The sequence below is a fragment of the Mustelus asterias genome, chromosome 8 (genome assembly GCF_964213995.1).
Source record: "Mustelus asterias chromosome 8, sMusAst1.hap1.1, whole genome shotgun sequence".
Lineage (NCBI taxonomy): Eukaryota > Metazoa > Chordata > Chondrichthyes > Carcharhiniformes > Triakidae > Mustelus > Mustelus asterias.
The window spans coordinates 127,275,203-127,298,004 of NC_135808.1; the positions used below are offsets into that span (position 1 = coordinate 127,275,203).

General features: G+C 46.7%; 1 protein-coding gene across 1 annotated transcript in view; it reads left to right on the forward strand.

The window, feature by feature from the left end:
* The window catches only part of st6galnac5a (ST6 (alpha-N-acetyl-neuraminyl-2,3-beta-galactosyl-1,3)-N-acetylgalactosaminide alpha-2,6-sialyltransferase 5a), a 75,554-nt gene extending 54,203 nt beyond the window's left edge, over positions 1–21,351 (forward strand). The window contains exons 5-6 of the mRNA XM_078219217.1: positions 10,460–10,567; positions 21,117–21,351. Coding sequence (XP_078075343.1) covers positions 10,460–10,567; positions 21,117–21,351 — 343 coding nt within the window. The remainder of the gene's footprint in view (positions 1–10,459; positions 10,568–21,116) is intronic.
* The last annotated feature ends 1,451 nt before the right edge of the window (positions 21,352–22,802 follow it).

The window sequence follows — 22,802 nt, forward strand, 5'->3', positions numbered from 1 at the left end:
TGCTAACCACTGTGCTGCCACCAAGATCAAGTTCTTCATACAAGATTTATTGATTACATAGAACATAGAACAGTACAGCACAGTACAGGCCCTTTGGCCCACGATGTTGTGCCGAACCTTTTCCGAAACCAAGATCAAGCTCTCCCACTCCCTATCATTCTAATGTGCTCCATGTGCCTATCCAATAACCGCTTGAAAGTTCCTAAAGTGTCCGACTCTACTATCACAGCATGCAGTCCATTCCACACCCCAACCACTCTCTGAGTAAAGAACCTACCTCGTACATCCCTCCTATATCTCCCACCATGAACCTTATAGTTATGCCCCCTAGTAACAGCTACATCCACCCGAGGAAATAGTCTCTGAACGTCCACTCTATCTATCCCCCTCATCATCTTATAAACCTCTATTAAGTCGCCTCTCAACCTCCTCCGCTCTAAAGAGAAAATCCCTAGCTCCCTCAACCTTTCCTCATAAGACCTACCCACCAAACCAGGCAGCATCCTGGTACATCTCCTTTGCACTCTTTCCAGTGCTTCCACATCCTTCTTATAGTGAGGTGACCAGAACTGCACACAATATTCCAAATGTGGTCTCACCAAGGTCCTGTACAGTTGCAGCATAACCCCACGGCTCTTAAACTCAAACCCCCTGTTAATAAACTCTAACACACTATAGGCCTTCTTCACGGCTCTATCCACTTGAGTGGCAACCTTCAGAGATCTGTGGATATGAACCCCAAGATCTCTCGGTTCCTCCACAGTCTTCAGAACCCTACCTTTGACCCTGTAATCCGCATCCAAATTTGTCCTACCAAAATGAATCACCTCACACTTATCAGGGTTAGGATAGGGAAAGGATTTGAATGGAAGGAGATAGAGTACTTGCTCATTATCCCTACCTTAAGTGGCAGGTGTGTCCTGCAAGGATCTATATTCAGGCTTTAACTACTCTATTCATTAATGACTAAGCTGTTGGGATCAAAAGCCACATATTCAGATTTGCTGATGACACAAAGATAGGCAGCATTGCAAAGACAAGCATAAAATTACATTAATAAATTAAGCAAATGGACAAAACTGACAAATTGACTTGAGTGCAGTAAATGTGAAGTCATTTGAATGTAAATAGACGAGAACAGTGGCATAGTGGTTAACACTGCTGCCTCACAGCGCCAGAGACCTGAGTTCGATTCCCGGCTTGGGTCGCTATCTGTGTGGAGTTTGCACGTTCTCCCCGTGTCTGCGTGGGTTTCCTCCGGGTGCTCCGGTTTCCACACTCCGAAGATTTGCGGGTTAGGTTGATTGGCCATGCTAAATTGCCCCTTAGTGTCAGCGGGTTAGTAAGGCAAATATGTAGGGTTATGGGGATAGGGCCTGGGTGGGATTGTGGTCGGTGCAGACTCGATGGACCGAATGGCCTCCTTCTGCACTGTCGGGATTCTGTGATTCTACAACATGGTGCATTCACAAAGCCACAAACAGTGAAGGTCCAAAAAGATTTGAGATGCATGAAATATGGATCTCTGAATGTCCTGAACAGGTACAGGTAATAATGCAAAAAGGCTAATGGAATACTGGCATTTATATCTAGAGATAAACAGCAGAACGCCAGAGAAAGACTTGACTTGGCTTCACACATTAGAAGTCCACAGAGAGAAAGAGGGAAAAAACACCTCTTGCCTTTTGCAGATCCCTGGAGAGAGATACCTATTTTCCAGCAGGTCCAGACTTCAATCTCCAGAGAGGGAGAGAGAGGGAGAGAGCTGCTGCTCCTTTCAAAATCAAACAGCAACTGCCTGCTTGTCTCTCTGTAGTCTAGCCCCGCCCATTCACATGGCTTCCTTCTTGCCTAATTAAACCCTACTCTGAAACTCCATGGTGAAAACCTGAAAATAACAAAACTGCATTAACTCAGGTTAAAATAAACACTCCAATAATTAGGAGCAATTATTCTTCAGCCTGCTCAGCATGTCAGCTGCCGGTTGCAGACATAGCGGCACCGTCTAAACAGAGCTGAATCCTTCACAGGAAATGTGACACAAACACCCTTCTTAAACGTGAATCTGCGGAATTCGCTACCCCAAAGTGCGGTGGATGCTGGGACAGTGAGTAAATTTAAGGAGGAGTTAGACAGATTTTTAATTGGTAATGGGTTGAAGGGTTATGGGGAGACGGCAGGAAAATGGGGATGAGGAGCATACCAGCCATGATCGAATGGCGGAGCGGACTCGATGGGCCGAATGGCCTAATTCTGCTCCGATATCTTATGAACTTAAAGGCCCAGTATCGTCACACAGGACACAGCTTTGCATAGAATCCCTACAGTGCAGAAGGAGGCCATTCAGCCCATCAATTCTGCACCAACCACAATCCCACCCAGGCCCCATCCCCCCTTAACCTATATATGTACCCCACTAATCCCTCTAACCTGTGCATTCCAGGATACTAAGGAGTAATTTAGCATGGCCAATGCACCTAACCCACACATCTTTGGACTGTGGGAGGAAACCAGAGCACCCGAAGGAAACCCACGCAGGCACGGGGAGAATGTGCAAACTCCACACAGACAGTGACTCAAGTCGGGAATTGAACTCGGGTCCCTGGCGCTGTGAGGCAGCAATGTTAACCACTGTGCCACCATGCTGCCCCACCTGTTTCTTTCTTCCTTTGCTTGTCCCACTATCAATCACTTTGGCTCTGTCCCACCTTTTGCCCTATCGTAGACTTTCCCTTCAGTTCTTTGTCACCCCATTTGACCTTTTAAAGATCACAATGTTTCACCTTTCAGACTTTCCCCAGATCTGAGGAAAGGAAATTGACCTGAAACGTTCCCTGGGTTTTTCTCACTCCAGAAGCTGCCCACCATTGGCCGCCGGTGGGACCTCCTCGTTCCGTCAATGTCTACGGAGAGTTGTGCGCCTCGCACCGCTGAGGGGAGCACGGCGCAGGAGTTCACCATCGACGGGGATCAGAAAATCGCACCGCGGGAAGGGCTGGGAAGTTTTGTCCGTTAACTCTGGACAGGTGCTGCCTGACCCGAGTATTTCCAGAACTTTCTGCACCCACAATACCCTTTCTCCGTAAATCCAAGAACCTGTTTCTTTTAATGTATTTATGGGATGTCACCAGCATTTATTGCCCATCCCTACTCCATTTCAGAGGGCATTTGAGAGTCAGCCACATTGCTGCATGTAGGCCAGACCAGGAAAGGATGACACACTTCCTTCCCTAAAGGATATCTATTGAACCAGATGGATTTTTTCCAACAATGGTTTCATGATCATCGTTTTAATTCCAGGTTCTTTATTGAGTTCAAATTTCACCATCTGCCGTGGTGGGATTCGAACCTGGATCCCCAGTTCTTGCCCTGGGGCTCTGGAATACTAGTCCAGTGACAATACCACTGCACCACAAAACCTCATTAACCTTCAGCAGAGAAAATCTGTGCCCCCAGCCGACACGATACGACCTTTAGCACAGGAAGTTGAATTGTTTGTCTGCATCATTTACCCTGAGATTTTTATCTGCACCGTTTACCTTAAGAAGCCTCTACAGACAGAATCCCAGAAGGATCCACGGGTGGGAAATTACTACAGGCACTCCGTTTTTATTATTCAACGATACATCTTTTCGAGCTATTGTATTTACTTTAGACTTTAGACAGCCTACACTTAGGCTATTGCGATGTAAGCTTATATGCAAAGTCAAGGAATCCCTACAGTGCAGAAGAGGCCATTCGGCCCATCGGGTCTGCGCCGACTCATTGACCTAGTATCTTACCCAGTCCCTCCCCCCCGTCCTATCCCCGTAATCCCCCACGATTAATCCCTGTAACCTACACTAAGATATGTCCCCCTGCTGCCGGGGAGATAGTGGTAGCAAATACTATAGTGAGTTTTAAGGAGCATCTGGACAAATACATGAATAGAATGGGAATAGAGGGATGTGGTCCCCGGAAGGTTAGGGGGTTTTAGTTCAGTCGGGCAGCACGGTCAGTGCAGGCTCGGAGGGCCGAAAGGCCTGTTCCTGTGCTGCAATTTTCTTTGTTATTAAGGGGCAATTTAGCATAGCCAATCAGTCTAACCCGCACATCTTTGGACTGTGGGAAGAAACTGGAGCACCCGGAGGAAACCCACACAGACATGGGAAGAATGTGCAAACTCCACACAGACAGTGACCGAGGTCGGAATTGAACCCGGGTCCCTGGTGCAGTGAGGCAGCAGTGCTAACCACTGTGCCAGGGTGCCACCCCTATCCGCAAACTGCAATTATTTGAAATCCAAAATGCAATCGAGAGTTTCATTAAAAACAAATAGAATCCTAGAATCCCTACAGTGCAGAAGGAGGCCATTCAGCCCATCGAGTCTGCACTGAGCACCATCCCACCCAAGCCCTATTCCCGTAACCCCACATATTTACCCTGCTAGGGTCAATTCTGCTCCTATAGCTTATGAACTTAAAGGCCCAGTATCGTCACACAGGACACAGCTTTGCAGAGAATCCCTACAGTGCAGAAGGAGGCCATTCAGCCCATCAAGTCTGCATCAACAACAATCCCACCCAGATCCTATCCCCCCTTAACCTATATATTTACCCCACTAATCCCTCTAACCTGTGCATTCCAGGATACTAAGGAGTAATTTGGCATGGCCAATGCACCTAACCCACACATCTTTGGATTGTGGGAGGAAACCGGAGCACCCGAAGGAAACCCATGCAGACACTGGGAGAATGTGCAAACTCCACACAGACAGTGACCCAAACCGGGAATCGAACCCAGGTTCCTGGCGCTGTGAGGCAGCAGTGCTGACCACTGTGCTACCGTGCCGCCCACTTGACCTGAACTTTGCTTTTGTAGCAATATGATAACGATCGGGTTCCCTGTTAGATTAAATGCCAGGGATAATTCCTGTACAAAATTGTGCCATGGGACCATTTAAGTCCACCTGAGAGGGTGCCACTTTGACAGCTCCTCCAAAAGATGACAACTCCAACAATGCTGCACTCCCTTTGCACTGCATGGGAGTGTCAGCCTCAAACTATGTCAGTGCTCAAGTCCTGGGGTAAGGGCTGACCCCACTAGCTTGACTCAGCCTAGAGTTATACCAACTGAGTCACAGCAAGCCCTTCAATGACATCTTGGGCTATAAGTGCAAAAGAGAAGAGATTAACGCACTAAGGTTTGGGAGCTCTGAGCCCAAAGCCAGTTTCAAAAGAGGGTAAATGTGTCACAGCCTTAAACAAAGACCGGGTGAGGAGCATCACCCACTGTTCTCGCTCTGTTGCAGCAGATTGGCCCGGCTGCCATGTTCCCATGACAACACAGAAATCTTTACTTCAGGAAAAGTGTTTTGTGTGGGAAGTGATGCTGCCCGCCAGAGTCTGCAGCGACGAATGTTCTCCAAGGCAGTAGGATTGCCCACAAGTGAATCTTATCCCTTCAGCTATTCACAGGTTGGTCCAGTTTCTGAATCGGATTACTTGTTGGCCTCCTGCTTTTAAATGTATTTGAGGATTGTTTTAAGGAAAGGGCTAAGCAAGCTCACCCCCATTCCTGAAGGTTTTCCAGCCATTCCTGTGGGAATTGTGCATATGGAGATTAGACAAGGACAGATTGGCCTCAGTAATTCTATCCTCTAACCTCCACCATCCCATTGGTCACTGAGCTGTTGACACTCGTTATCAATGGTCATACTTGTATATAGTGGCCACTTCAATGAGGACCTCTACGATGGGCAGCAGGTGTCCAGTTACATGCCAGGCGGTAGTCAAAAGTCATCAAGTGGCGGCAGAGTGGCACAGTGGTTGGCACTGCTGCCTCACAATGCCAGTGACCCAGTTTGATTCCCAGCTTGGGCCGCTGTCTATGTGGAGTCTGCGCGTTCTCCCCGTGTCTCTGTGGGTTTCCTTCGGGTGCTCTGGTTTCCTCCCACAGTCCGAAAACGTGCTGGTTAGGGTGCATTGGCCATGCTCAATTCTCCCTCAGTCTACCCGAACAGGTCCCGGAGTGTGGCGACTAGAGGATTTTCATAGCAACTTCATTGCAGTGTTAATGTAAGCCTACTTGTGACACTAATAAATAAACTTAAACTATGGTGAGAAGACAAGAAATTTGAAAAAGGAAATCGAAACAGAGGATGTGGATAATCAGCCCCTCGGGCCTGTCCTCCAATTCAACTGTATACTAGCTTCATAGAATCCCTACAGTGCAGAAGGAGGCCATTCGGCCCATTGAGTCTGCACCAACTTTTCAAAGGATCATCTTACCAAAGCACACCCCCTCTGTCCTATCCCCGTAATCCCACACATTTATCATGGCCAATCCACCAAATCCGAATCTGAAAGACGTGCTGGTTAGGTGCATTGACCCGAACAGGTGCCAGAGTGTGGCGACTGGGGGAATTTCACAGTAACTTCACTGCAGTGTTAATGTAAGCCTTACTTGTGACTAATAAATAAACCTTATACTTTTACTTTATTTACAGTCCTAGTCCCCCAGACACTAAGAGGCATTTTAGCGTGACCAATCAACCTAACCCACATATCTTTGGACTGTGGGAGGAAACCAGAGCACCCGGAGGAAACCCACGCAGACACGGGGAGAACGTGCAGACTCCACACAGACAGTGACCCAAGCCAGGAATCGAACCCAGGTCCTTGGCACTGTGAGGCAGCAGTGCTAACCACTGTGCTGCCATGCCGCCCACATGCGTGGGGTTATGGGGATGGGATCTGGGTGGGATTGTGGTCGGTACAGACTCGATGGGCCAAATGGCCTCCTTCTGCACTGTAGATTCTATGATTCAATGATCTTAAACATCAGAAAATCTACCTGCAACTGCATTAATATGTCCAACAGGCAGTGAGTAAAAATAACCACTACACTGATGGCTGGCAGCATGAAGAAATTTAATTAAGGAATATGAAACAAAGAGAGAGAAAAAAACCTCGCAGGTAAAAAGAGAAGACTTCTATTCATACCGTGCTTTCATACAGCTGAGGACCACCTCAGGGATGCCACGGCACATTCTACCCAGCGAAGCTCTTTTGAAATGTAGCCACCGTTACAGGAACTGAAGCGGCCGATTTTCACACAGCAAATAACCCAAGCTGTGAAATCTGCTTTAGAGCGGTACAGTGGTTAGCACCGCTACCTCACAGTGCCAGGGACCCGGGTTCAATTCCAGCCTCGGGTCACTGTGTGAAGTCTGCACGTTCTCCCCGTGTCTGCGTGGGTTTTCTCCGGGGGGCTCCGGCTTCCTCCCACAGTCCAAAGATGTGCGGGTTAGGTTGATTGGCCATGCTAAATTGGCCCTTCGGGCAGGATCGTCTGGCCGCGCTCGTCCCGAGACCAGAAAATCCCACCCGATTCCCGTGGCGGGCACGATGGGAAAATTCCAGCCATTTGCCAGAATTTTACCACCTCGCCCGCCCAAGCGTCATAGAATCCCACCCGAGGCCAATGGAGATTTTATGTTCTGTGAGCCTCACCCGCCCCGATTCCAGGGTGGGTGAGGCGGTAAAGGTCCGGCCTTTGTGTCCAAAGATATGTAGGTTAGGATAAAGATGTTCTGTCAGAGAGTCGGTGCCGGCTCGATGGGCTGAATGGCCTCTTTCTGCGCTGTAGGGATTCTATGCTTCAATGAGGTGCTGGTTGAGGGATATATTGGGGTTAGGACCTGGGAAAAATGAGCTCCCATTTGAGGGAGCTCTACATCTGCCTGAGAGGGCATAGGGAGCCAGGTTTAATAATCCTGAACGACTGCACCTCTGACTGTGTAGCACTCCCTCAGCACTGCACTGGAGCGTTAGCCTGGCTACCGTGTCCCAGTCCCTGGGGTGAGACTGGAATCAAATACTTTTTCACTCGGAGACAAGCAGACTACTTTGAGATAATGGCGAATGAACACTTTTGTTTGAACATCCTTTTGTCTCTCTACTTTGAAGGGGCTAATGAGAAAACTGTGGACAGATTTTAGATGAAGGCAGCTGAGAGGCTGCAGCTAATAACACCAACAATGAGAGAGAAAAATCCCATATTTATGTCATGTCTTTCCTCAGGATTGCTCAGTGTGCTTCGCTCCAGCCACTCGTGTTATGTCGGCAAATATGTGTCAGAGTTTCAATTATTTAGCTGTGTTCTCAACCTTGGGACATATCAAAATGATTTACATCAATGAAGCCCTTTTGAAACATTGCAGAAGCCAATTTACCCACAGCAAGGTCCCACAAACAACAATGTTTCTTATTTATTGATGGGATGTGGGTGCCACTGTCTGGGCCAGCATTTATTGCCCATCCCTAATCCCTGAGTGACTCGCTAGGCCATTTCAGAGGGCTACAAGCCGGAGTAGGCCATTCGGCCCTTCAAGCCTGCTCCGTCATTCATTCTGATCATGGCTGATCATCAAATTTATTTGATCTGATTCATTATTGTCACATGTATTAACACACAGTGAAAAGTATTGTTTCTTGCGCGCTGTACAGACAGAACATACCGTTCATAGAGAAGGAAAGGAGAGAGTGCAGAATGTAGTGTTACAGTCATAGCTAGGGTGTAGAGAAAGATCAACTTAATGTGAGATAGATCCATTCAAAAGTCTGACGGCAGCAGGGAAGAAGCTGTTCTTGAGTCGGTTGGTACGTGACCTCAGACTTTTGTATCTTTTTCCCGAAGGAAGAAGGTGGAAGAGAGAATGTCCGGGGTGCGTGGGGTCTTTAATTATGCTGGCTGCTTTGCTGAGGCAGCGGGAAGTGTAGACAGAGTCAATGGATGGGAGGCTGGTTTGCATGATGGATTGGGCTACATTCACAACCTTTTGCAGTTTCTTGCGGTCTTGGGCAGAGCAGGAGCCATACCAAGCTATGATACAACCAGAAAGAATGCTTTCTATGGTGCATCTGTGAAAGTTGGTGAGAGTCATAGCTGACATGCCAAATTTCCTTAGTCTTCTGAGAAAGTAAAGGCATTGGTGGGCATTCTTAACTATAGTGTCGGCATGGGGGGACCAGGATTGGTTCTTGGTGATCTGGACATCTAAAAACATGAAGCTCACGACCCTTTCTACTTCGTCCCCATTGATGTAGACAGGGGCATGTTCTCCTTTACGCTTCCTGAAGTCGATGACAATCTCCTTTGTTTTGTTGACATTGAGGGAGAGATTATTGTTGCCACACCAGTTCACCAGATTCTCTATCTCATTCCTGTACTCTGTCGCATCATTGTTTGAGATCCGACCCACTAGTGTCATCAGCAAAGTGAAAATTGAGTTGGAGGGGAATTTGGCCACCCAGTCTTAGGTGTATAAGGAGTATAGTAGGGGGCTGAGAACCCAGCCTTGTGAGGCACCGGTGTTGAGGATGATCGTGGAGGAGGTGTTGTTGCCTATCCTTACTGATTGTGGTCTGTGAGTTAGGAAGTTCAGGATCCAGTCGCAGAGAGAGGAGCTGAGCCCCAGGCCATGGAGTTTGGAGATGAGTTTTGTAGGAATAATGGTGTTGAAGGCTGAGCTGTAGTCAATAAATAGGAGTCTGACAGAGGTGTCCTTGTTATCTAGGTGTTCCAGGGTTGAGTGCGGGGCCAGGGAGATGGAGACTGCTGTAGACCTGTTGCAGTGGTAGGCAAACTATTGCTGAAAAAAAGAGGCCTGCTGTCAAAGTCTTTTGACTTCAACTTATCAGGACAGATGCAAGAATGCCAAATTTTAAAGGCAGCAACAATTTATACCTCATGAGAAAAGGGTGCTGATAGGTTGGCAAGTCAAATCTGATTGGTTGAGGTGCTGCAATGGGGAATGCACCATAACAATGCATCAACCAATCAGCACCTTCTCTCATACAGTATTCAGGGGCGGCACGGTGGCACAGTGATTAGCACTGCTGCCTCACAGTGCCAGGGACCTGGGTTCAATTCCCGGCTTGGGCCACTGTCTGTGTGGAGTTTGCACGTTCTCCCCATGTCTGCATGGGGTTCCTCCGCGTGATCCAGATTCCTCCCACAGTTCGAAAGATGTGCGAGTTAGATGGATTGGCCATGCTAAATTGACACTTAGTGTTAGGGGAACTAGCTAGGATAAATGCATGGAGTTTTGGGGATAGGGCCTGGGTGGAATTGTGGTCGGTGCAGACTCAATGAGCTGGATGGTCTCCTTCTGCACTGTCGGGATTCTACGTGTACACTATTGCTCCCTTTGAAATTTGACATTCTTGCGTCAATCTGCTGAATACAAGCTGAAAAGCTTCGACAGGGCGCCTCTTTTTTTCTTAGCAATGATCAGATTCTGTGCTGCCGAATGAATATTTGTCTTCCTATTTCCAGAGATCAAGTCTGCCAGCTTCCCTTACTCTTTATGGCTAGTTCCCCAATACATGTCCCATATTCACCTAACCTTTAATCTGCTTTGTGATAAATGTTTTTGTCAATGGTGATACGAAAGAACAATATGTTTGTTTTCTAGGAAAACTTCCAATTCGTGGTTGAGTACTGGCTGGTTCACCATGATCATCGCCCTTGAACTTTGCGACAGAATTGACGTCTATGGCATGGTTCCACCGAACCGCTGCAAGTAAGTCTCAACTCACGCCACATTTATGTTGCTTTAGTGTCCGTTTGCAACCCCCCCACCACCTTCCCAAGTGTTCAAGGATTTAATTATTCTGCATTCGATTATAAGAGTCTAGTGATTGATCTATGCTCACTGTGATTGATTAGTTAAGCCTGGGTGTGGACTCCGAGCTAAAGTAAACATGGAAGATACGAGAAGCCTGGGCTGGAAAACGCATGAATGCAGAAATTTTGTGATTGCAGAGATATTCTGAAATTCTTGTAAATACATCTGCTGCACATTTAGAAGCAAGAGGTTTACAAAATATATAACTACCGCAACAGGGCCAATCTCAGCCTGCAAGCCCTGTTATTGGAGAGCATCACGACTGAGCCTGATCCTTGCACACTCAGCCTGTGCACTTACTTTTCAGCAGATGATATTAGATACTGCTTTCAACGGGGACTGAGGCAACTTTTGGATCCAATGAACCCAGCACAGATGGTGATCCAAGACTGTGACCTTGTGATTTGATTTGATTTGATTTATTATTGTCACATGTATTGGGATACAGTGAAAAGTATTGTTTCTTGCGCGCTATACAGACAAAGCATACCGTTCATAGAGAAGGAAAGGAGAGAGTGCAGAATGTAGTGTTACAGTCATAGCTAGGGTGTAGAGAAAGATTAACTGAATGCAAGGTAGGTCCATTCAAAAGTCTGACAGCAGCAGGGAAGAAGCTGTTCTTGAGTCGGTTGGTGCATGACCTCAGATTTTTGATTCTTTCTCCTAACAGAAGAAGGTGGAAGAAAGAATGTCCGGGGTGCGTGGGGTCTTTGATTATGCTGGCTGCTTTTCCGAGGCAGTGGGAAGTGTAGACAGAGTCAATGGATGGGAGACTGGTTTGCCGGATGGATTGGGCTTTGTCCACGACCCTTTGTAGTTCCTTGCGGTCGTGGACAGAGAAAGGAGCCATACCAAGCTGTGATACCACCAGAAAGAATGCTTTCTATGGTGCATCTGTAAAAGTTGATGAGAGTCGTAGTGGACATACCAAAGTGGCCTACTTTTATTAACATTTACCCTGGTGTTTTGAGAGTCAATGGCCAGCCCATCCTTTATCTTGGTTTCAGATAAAGCTCGGCACAACATCGTGGGCCGAAGGGCCTGTTCTGTGCTGTACTGTTCTATGTTCTATCCCTAATTTCCCCTTCAGAAGGTGATGGTAAGCCATCACCTTGAACCACTGCAGTCTGGATGGTGCTGGTACCCGCATTGTGCTGTCAGGGAGGGAGTTCCAGGATTTTCACCAGTGATAATCAGGGTGTGGCGACATATGTCCAAGTCAGGGTGGTGTGTGACTCTGAGATGAAGCATCTGCTGCCCTTGTTCTTCCAGATGGTGGGTGTCGTTGGTGGCGGTGCTATCACAGAATTATAGAATTATACAGTGCAGAAGAGGCTCTTCAGCCCATTGGGTCCATACCGACACATTAGAAACACCTGAACTCCCACCTAATCCCATCTTCCAGCACTTGGCCCATAGCCCTGAATGTTATAATGTGCCAAATGATCATCCAGGTACTTTTTAAAGGATGTGAGTCAACCCGCCTCCACCACCCGCCCAGGCAGCGCATTCCAGACTGTCACCACCCTCTGGGTAAAGAGCTTTTTCTCACATCCCCCATAAGCCTCCTGCCCCTCACCTTGAACTTGTGTCCCCCATGACTGACTCTTCAACTAAGGGGAACAGCTGCTCCTTAACCACTCTGTCCATGTCCCTCAAAATCTTGTACACCTCAACTAGGTCGCCCCTCAATCTTCCCTTTTCTAACAAAAACAACCCAAGCCTACCCTCTCTTCATAACTTAAATGTTCCATCCCAGGCAGCATCCTGGTGAATCTCCACTGCACCCCCTCCAATGCAATCACATCCTTCTGATAATGTGGTGACCAGAACTTCACACAGTGCTCCAGCTGTGGCCTCACCAAAGTTCTGTACAACTCAAACATGACTTCCCTTCTTGTCGAAGAAGCCTTTGTGGGTAGGTGCAGTGTACCATGGGGGTTGTCCACCTCACAGTTCATTCAAGCTACTAAACTGATTTGGTGTTCGACCCTGCCTTCACCCTTGTTGCATCCAACAGAACAAGGGAAAAATTGCATTTTTGTAGCCAATTAAACACTTCTGAAGCAACAGTAAGTAGTCTTACAACATCAGGTTGAAGTCCAACAGGTTTATTTTGTAGCACGAGCTTTCGGAGCGCTGCCCCTTCATCAGGTGAGTGCCCAGTCCAATGCCCCAGTCCAATGCCCCAGTCCAATGCCCCAGTCCAATGCCCCAGTCCAATGCCCAGTTCAATGCCCCAGTCCAATGCCGGCATCTCCACATCATTTCTGAAGCAAGGTGACTGTCATAATTTCAGAAGCACAGAAGCCAACATGTGCGCAGCAAGATCACACATTCAGGAATGTGATAAAGACCAGCTAACTTGTTTCAGCCATGGTATCAGAGGAATAAATATTGACATGAATGCCAGGGAGAAATCCACGTTCTTTAATCGGTGCCACGGAATTGCCACCTGAGAATGGGAACCTCCATTTAACATTTCTTCTGATGAAATAGCACCGCTGACAGTGCAGCACTCCCTCAGTACTTCACTGAAATAGCCATCTGCACTAATAAAGTAAAGTTTATTTACTAATCACTTAACACTGCAATGAAGTTACTGTGAAAATCCCCTAGTCACCACACTCCGCGCCTGTTCGGGTACACTGAGGGAGAATTTAGCATGGCCAATGCACCTAACCAAAATGTCTTTCGGCTGTGGGAGGAAACCAGGGCACCCGAAGGAAACCCACGCAGACACAGGGAGAATGTACACACTCCACACAGACAGTGACTGAAGCCGGGAATCGAAGTCAGGTCCCTGGCGCTGTGAGGCAGCAGTGCTCACCACTGTGCCACCGCGCCGCCCATGTGCTGAGCTCTCCAGAGTAGAGACTTGAAACCGAAAAGCTTTTAACTCAGAGACCATAAGAATATAGGAGCAGAATTAGGCCATTCGGTCCATCGAGTCTGCTCCGCCATTCAATCATGGCTGATACGTTTCTCAACCCCATTCTCCTAAAAGGTTACCTTTTCCCTGTAACCTTTTGATCTCTTTACGAAACAAGAACCTATCTATCTCTATCTTGAATGTACTCAGTGATGTGGCCTCCACAGCCCTCTGTGCAATGAGTTCCACGGACTCACCACCCTCTGTCTGAAGAAATTCCTCCTCATCTCGGTTCTAAAGGGTCGTCCCTTTACTCAGAGGCAGTGCCCCCAGATCCGAGTCTCTGCTACGAATGAAAACATCTTCTCCATGTCCACTCTATCCAGGCCTTTCAGTATTCAGAGAGGAGGGCGACAGAAGCCTGATCTGTCAAAATGCAGCAACAGGGCTGAGATCGGAAAGTGCAATCAGAGTCTTGGAGCTTAACTGTATTTTTTTAAAATTACATTTCTGGATATCCATCATTAATCACAGATTACCCAATGAAACATGACCCAGACGATCTGAAACAAAATCATCCGCAGTGCGTTTCAGAATACTTCACATATTTTATTAATGCTTTTGCGAGCTCGATTGACGCTGGAAGGTGCCACACAGAGAGATTCCGGATTACACGTACTCTAATTGGCAGTTTTCATCCTTAATTGTCAAAGGAAACCTAAGAGGACAAGTTATAATGTCTGACTGGTGTGACAGTTTTCGCGTTAATACCCACTGCTGCAGGTTTTACCCTGTCATTAAGAAGCTTGGAAGAATCGTTTTGTGAATCACAGTTCAAATCCTTATCAGAACAAAGCAGGCAAAGATTCTGCAATCGTTTGTAGCTGAGACGGCATTGTTTCATTGGATAATGTCACTGTTAACATTACTCATGTTACTTCCCTCCAAAGATAGTAAAGCAAAGGCTTATAGTTTAAAGTTCTAAAGTTTATTTATTAACGTCACAAGTAAGGCTTACATTAACACTGCATTGAAGTTACTGTGAAAATCCCCTAGTCGCCACATTCCGGCGCCTGTTTGGGTACACTGAGGGAGAATTTAGCACGGCCAATCCACCTAACTCGTACGTCTTTCGGACTGTGGGAGGAAACCGGAGCACCCGGAGGAAACCCACGCAGACACGGGGTGAACATGCAGACTCTGCACAGACGGTGACCCAAGCCGGGAATCGAACCCGGGTCCCTGGCGCTGTGAGGCAGCAGTGCAAACCCACTGAGCCACCGTGCCGCCCAGATGGTGGAATTTGAATTCAATAAAAATATCTGGAATTAAGAATCTACTGATCTCCATGAAACCAGTGCTAACCACTGTGCCATTGGACATGGATATGCAACTGGGAGAGTTGAAACAGAGAGGGCTACAGAACAATGCTAACTACTGTGCCACCGTGCATTAATCCAGTATGACCATGACAGCTATGTGTTTATTCTATATTGATGTGGAAGGCAGTTGAAAGATAATTATAGCTTTGGAGATAAATCTTTTTTCAACCGTCAGGAGAGAAAGTGGGTTCTGATTTCATCAAATATAAAGAGAGACAGAGAGAGAAAAGATCTTTCAGCTATGATGCCCTACCCACCTGGGGCCTACACATAGTCATTCCATTGTGGAGATTTCTCCCCTTTCTGCAGAAGTTGTCGCTCTCTTGCTCCATGCAATATTGACTTAATTCCCTGAAGAGGTTAGTTTTTTTTTTATTCATTCATGGGGCATGGGTGTCGCTGGCCAGCATTTATTGTCCATTCCGAGTTATCCTTAGAGGGTAGTTGAGAGTCAACCACATTGCCTTGACTCTGGAGTCACATGTAGGCCAGAAGGGGTAAGGATGGCAGATTTCCTTCCCTAAAGGACATTAGTGAACCAGATGGGTTTTTCTGACAATCGACAATGGTTTCATGGTCATCAGTAGATTCTTAATTCCAGATTTTTAAAAATTGAATTTGATTTCTGCTACCTGCTGTGGTGGGATTCGAACCCGGATCCCCAGAACATTAGCTGAGTTCCTGGATTGATCATCTAGTGATAATACCACTAGGCCATCACCTCCACAGATGTGTCTCAAACTTCTGCTCCCACCTCGCACCCCCCACTCCTCAGCAACAAGCCTAGCTTCTTTTTAAAGCTGTCTTGTTTGCTCTCATGGAATATGTTATATAAGGTTCATCCTCTTATCTCGGATTGTGTTACATCGGATCCCTTTATCTGAGAGGCCGCTCTGTACGCAATTGGACAGCCTTTGCTAAATAATTCTTATAACCAATTTAAAATTGTCAGTCAGACTCTGTGTGGCACATTTGAGTCCACTGGAAGCTACATATATTAATACACAGGGTCCTGTGCTTTGCAGACAGAAAGAACATGTCCACACATTGCACTCATTTCAGCTAAACAAAGTAAGTGACAGCCATTTGCTGGTTCATTCCTCAGGGCAATGTCTTGACCAATCAGGGTCAAGCTGCCTGGTTTAAATTTCAAACAATGTTTGGCAGTGAACTGTCAATCACCATTCACTGGTGCATTCTCCATAGCAACATCTCTACCAATCAGAGACCACTTTCCAACCGATCAGCATCCTTTTTGATTTGATTTGATTTATTATTGTCACATGTATTAACATACAGTGAAAAGTATTGTTTCTTGCGTGCGATACAAAGCATACCATTCATAGAGAAGGAAAGGAGAGAGTGCAGAATGTAGTGTTACAGTCATAGCTAGGGTGAAGAGAAAGATCAAATTAATATAAGGTAGGTCCATTCAAAAGTCTGACAGCAGCAGGGAAGAAGCTGTTCTTGAGTCGGTTGGTACGTGACCTCAGATTTTTGTATCTTATTCCCGACGGAAGAAGGTAGAAGAGAGAATGTCCGGGATGCGTGGGGTCCTTAATTATGCTGGCTGCTTTGCTGAGGCAGCGAGAAGTGTAGACAGAGTACTTGTCTTATATAGTCTGAAGTTGTTGTTTTTCCTGACATTTTTAAAGTTCTTTTATGGGATGTGGGCATCACTGGCTGGGCCAGCATTTATTACCCATCCCTAATTGCCCTTGAGAGGGCATTTTTTCTTAAGAGTCAACCACATTGCTGTAGCTCTGGAGTGATATGTAGGCCGGACCAGGTAAGGACAGCAGATTTCCTTCCCTGAAGGACATTAGTGAACCAGATGGGTTTTTACAATGTTTATGGTCATCGTTAGACTTTTAATTCCAGATTTTTATTATTCAATTCAAAGTTCACCATCTGCTGTGGTGGGAGTCGAACCCACATTCCCAGACCATTACCTTAGGTCGCTGGATTTTGAGTCCAGTGACAATGCCACTACGCCACTGCCTCTCCTCAATACATTGGTATTCTTGTGATTCTCCTGAGGAGTGCAAGATGAAAAGCTTTTTTCACTAAGCAGCCGTTCTTCAAGTTCAAACTCAAGGTGTGGAAACAAGGCTAATATATTTTTGGATGCTGTGTTGTGTCTGTGTTTGCTGAGAATGAGCCTGAGCACGTAATATGTGTTAGCCATAATTCAGTGTCTAAGCTTCCAGCCGGTGTACAAAGAAAAGAAAACATCTTCCCAATCTCCCCTTGAGTTTTGCTGCCTTAAAATTTACTTTAAATCTGCATCTCCAGCTAGGATCGAATCCCGCCACGGAAGATGAGCGGGAATAACTGAGGGAGATCAATATTAGTAGAGAAATGGTGCTGGGAAAATTGATGGGATTGAAGGCGGATACATCCCTACGACCTGATAATCAACAGCCCAGAGTACTTAAGGAAGTGGCTCTAGAAATAGTGGATGCATTGGTGGTCATCTTCCAGCATTTTATTGACTCTGGAACTGTCCCTGCAGATTGGAGGGTAGCAAATGTCACTCCAATATTCAAAACGGGAGGTAGAGAGAAAACAGGGAATTATAGACCAGTAAGCTTAACATCGGTAGTGGAGAAAATTCTCGAATCCATTATCAAGGACTTTATAGCAGAGCTATTGAGTTGGACAATCAGCCATGATCGTGATGAATGGTGGAGCAGGCTCGATTGGCCAAATGGCCTCCTCCTGCTCCTATCTTCTATGTTTCTATGTCTTGTTTCTGTGTTTTTTTTTAAGTTTATCCATTCTTGCCACATTAACATTGTAATGAAATTAATGTGAGAATCCCTTAGTCGCCACACTCCAGCGCCTGTTTGGGTACACTGAGGGAGAATTTAGCATGGCCAATGCACCTAACCAGCACGTCTTTCGGACCATGGGAGGAAACCTACGCAGACATATGGAGAATGTGCAGTCCAAAGACGTGTGGGTTAGGTGGATTGGCCATGCTAAATTGCCCCTTAGTGTCAAGAAGACTAGCGAAGATAAAATGCATGGGGATAGGGCCTGGTTGGGATTGTGGTCGGTGCAGACTCGACGGGCCAAATGGCCTCCTTCTGCACTGTAGATTCTATGATTACTATGACTCCACACAGACAGTGACCCGAGCCAGGAATTGAACCCGGGTCCCTGGCGCTGTGAGGCAGCAGTGCTAACCACTGTGCCATTATGCTGCCCAGATGGTGGAATTTGAATTCAATATAAAACATCTGGAATTAAGAATCTACTGATGGCCATGAAACCGTTGTCGATTGCCGGAAAAACCCATCTGGTTCAGTAATGTCCTTTAAGGAAGGAAATCGGCCATCCTTACCCGGTCTGGCCTACTTGTGAATCCAGAGCCACAGCAATGTGGTTGACGCTCAACTGCCCTCCAAGGGCAACTAGGGATGGGCAATAAATGCTGGCCAGACAGCGACGCCCATGTTCCACGAATGAATAAAATAAAAACAGGCTGCAGAAACAGTTTCTGCTTATTTACTCTTGAAAAATGGCTCCTCATGTAAAAGACAACACCGCAGCGCTCCCGCAGGGCTGCACTAAACACGCTGGCTTCGTTAACATCATCACGTCCTGAAGCAGAGTTTGATCCCACAAGCTTCTCACTCAGGCTGGGGTAGTAACAAATGAGTTAAGTTAACTCAGACGGAACGCTTTGAAGAAGCTACCAAGTAAAAGCAAGTTGGCCTTTAGATTCCCTGAAGTCTTCCATTGTGAAAATATAAATAAAACAACCTGAGGTAGATGAGCAGCAGTCGGCAAAACGAAAGGAAAATGTGTAACATCGCCTACAAACCTCTGTGACAAAAAGTGTGGATGGGAACACCACATCAGTCAGAAGTATTGACTAAATTTCTGTCACAAAGCATCATATGTACCCAGAGGCTGTCTTTTTGGAAGCTTTAGACCCTTATCCACTTTTCAGAACTAAGATGTCTAGCTTTCCTGAAACCATAATCATGTGTAAGAGAGTGGTTAGCACTGCTGCCACAAAGCACCAGGGCCTCGGGCCACTGTCTGTGTGGAACAAAGAACAGTACAGCTCAGGAACAGGCCCTTCGGCCCACCAAGTCTGTGCTGACACAGATGCTTCTCTAATCTAACATTTTTTTGCCTCTACGTGGTCCATATCCCTCTATTCACTGCCTATTCATGTATCTATCCAGATGCCTCTTGAACGTTGTTATAGAATCTGCTTCCACCACCTCCTTCGGCAGCGCGTTCCAGGCATTCACCACCCTCTGTGCGAAACATTTGCCCCTTACATCTCTTTTAAACTTTCCCCCTCTCACTTTCAACCTATGCCCCCTGAGTAATTGACCCTTCGACCCTGGGATAAAAACTCTGACTATCCACTCTATCCAAGCCTGTCATAATCTTGTAAACCTCTATCAGGTCCCCCCTCATCCTCCGACGCTCCAATGAAAACAATCCAAGTTTGTTCAACCTTTCTTCATAGTCCATATCCTCCAAACCAGGCAACATCCTGGAAAATCCCAGCATTCTTGTTCAAAGCTGGTTACGCTGGATACAACTGAGCATCCATTACAGAGATGGAACTCTGTTGGGTGTGACATTGGAATTGCATGAGAAAATGGCTAGAAACAGCAGGTTGGAGATGACAGCGTAATGATTTTATTACTGGACTAGTATTACCGCGACTAACAAATTAAGGTGCAACTTCAAATTCCACCCTTGTAACCAGGGGATTATTTACATTCAGTTAATTAGATAGGGGGAGGTGGTGGCCTAATAGTATTACCGCTAGACTAATAATCCAGAAACTCAGCTAATGACCCGGGTTCGAATCCCGCCACAGCAGATTGTGGAATTTGAATTCAATAAAAAAAATCTGGAATTAAGAATCTACTGGTGACCGTGAAACTATTGTCAATTGTCGGGAAAACCCATCTGGTTGACTAATGTCCTTTAGGGAAGGAAATCTGCTGTCCTTACCTGGTCTGGCCTACATGTGACTCCAGAGCCACAGTAATCTGTTTGACTCTCAGCTGCCCTCGGGCAACTAGGGATTGGCAATAAATGCTGGCCAACCAGCGACTCCCATGTCCCACAAACGATTTTTTAAAAATCTGTAACTTATTTTTCAGATAATAAATGTAGAATATAAAACTAGTCTCAGTAATGGTGTCCATGGCAATTATCATTGAGCATTGCAAAAACCCATCTGGTTCACTAATGTCCTTTAGGGAAGGAAAGGTGGGTGGCACAGTGGTTAGCACTGCTTCCTCACAGCGCCAGGGACCTGGTTCGATTCCCGGCTTGGATCACTGTCTGTGCAGAGTTTGCACATTCTGCCCTGTGTCAGCTTGGGTTTCCTCCAGGTGCTCCGGTTTCCTCCCACAGTCTGAAAGATGTGCGGGTTAGGTGCATTGGCCATGCTAAATTGCCCCTTAGTGTCCTGGGATGCATAGGTTAGAGGGATTAGTGAGGTAAATATGTGGGGTTACAGAGATAGGGCCTGGGTGGGATTGCTGTCGGCGCAGACTCGATGGGCCGAATGCACTGTAAGGAGTCTATGATTCGATGAAATCTGCTGTCTTTACCTGGTCTGGCCTACATGTGACTCCAGACCCACAGCAATGTGGTTGACTCTTAACTGCCTTCTGAAATGGCCCAGCAAGCCACTCAGTTCGATGGCAATTAGGAATGGGTAACAATTGCTGGCCTTGCCAGCGACACCCACATCCCATGAAATAATCCATCACGCAAACCAGCCTCCCATCCATTGATTCTGTCTACACTTCCCGCTGCCTCAGCAAAGCAGCCAGCATAATTAAGGATCCCACGCACCCCGGACATTCTCTCTTCCACCTTCTTCCATTGGGAAAAAGATACAAAAGTCTGAGGTCACGTACCAACCGACTCAAGAACAGCTTCTTCCCTGCTGCTGTCAGACTTTTGAATGGACTTACCTCGCATTAAGTTGATCTTTCTCTACACCCTAGCTATGACTGTAACAGTACATTCTGCACTCTCTCCTTTCCTTCTCTATGAACGGTATGCTTTGTCTGTATAGCGCGCAAGAAACAATACTTTTCACTGTATACTAATACATGTGACAATAATAAATCAAATCAAAATCAAATCAAATAATGAGAAGTAGCTGTGCATTGACTGTTTTTTCCTTACTCAGGGATCCCGGCCACCGCTCGGTGCCGTATCATTACTACGAACCCACCGGAATTGACGAGTGCACGATGTACATCTCGCACGAGCTCGGGCGAAAGGGGAGTCACCACCGGTTCATCACGGAGAAACACGTGTTCGCCAGATGGGCGAGGAAATATAACATCCACTTCCACCAGCCGGGATGGGAACCCGAGTCGCCGGCTTCCAACCACTCGGCAAGCACGGCACGCCGGAGATGAGGAATCCCAAGCTGGCAGCAGACCTGACCAATCAGCAGAACCACCCGACTCGAGGGACCGTAGCTTTTCTCTCAAAATCGACATCCTGAGAACGAAAAGGGACAAAGTTGCATTTAGCTAGCGCCGCTCACAACCACTTTGGAACTGTTGTGAAGTGGAGTAGTGAGGAGATTCTGAAATGGCTGCAACCCAAGAAATGGAGCAAAGGGAACCTTTCAGATCCGGGATAACCGCATTCCCTTTTTTAGGAAGAGTGAGGAAGCAGCATTTGACCTATCGACACTGGTTTAATTAATCATGCAGCCTCTGCCATCCTCCCAGTGATTTTTTTTATATGTGTGGTGGTCGCTCCCCAATCGATGAGCTGTAATATTATTTGTATTGGAGGCAATTTATTACCTCATTGAGTTCCAGCGCATCACTTTTGAACTTTTGCTGACATTTGAACCAAATACCACAGGCAGCTCGGAGTTGTAACAACTCATTAATCTTCCTGTGTACCAAGGACTCTGTGCAAGAAAATACCGGCGCAAGAATATTAGCTCAGATGTCGACTGTTCTGAGCTTTGAAACGTGAGGAGCTTGAGGATGTCATCAGCTCCTCAAGCCTTTACCACGGCAGATCATGGATTATATCTTCACTCCACCTGCCCGCCTTGGTTTCGTAATCCTCAATACCCTCAATACCCTCAATATCCTCAATACCCTCAATACCCTCAATACCCTTCATACCCAGACCCCAACAAATATACCCAGCTCCATTTTCAACTTCTCAGTTGAACCTCCCCTTCCACACCACCGCCCTCCATGCACACACACATGTGCACACACACATGGACACGCACACATGCGTACACAAGTGGTTACATGCACACACACTCATGTGTGCATGCACACATGCGTGTGCATACTTGCTTGCGCATACATGCATGCAGATGCGCACACACATGCACGCATACATGTGCACACACACACGTGCACACACACACGTGCACACACACACACACGTGCACACACATGCACACACACACGGACACATGCGCACACAGCCGGACACATGCACACATTCACACACACACACACACACACAGACATGTGCACACATGCACATGCACACACCCCCACATACACACACACACACACACTGTGGCATTACTCTGGTTAATGTACACGGCACAGAACTGAATGTGTTCTTCAGGTAGGGTCCGACCAGGGCCTTTAAATAACTGAAGCCTAATTGTTACCACTTTGTATTTCAGATAAAGGCTAACATTCCATCAACACTTTAAATAATTTACCTGTAACCCTCTCAACCAATTGACACAGACCCCAGCCGCTCCTCCTACTCCCTCGCCCCTCCCACATGCTGTGGTGCCTGAACCAATTGAGAAGGCCCAAGTCACAGTACGGGGGCTGGCAAAACCGAGGATACCGCACAGAGAGGCCTGGAA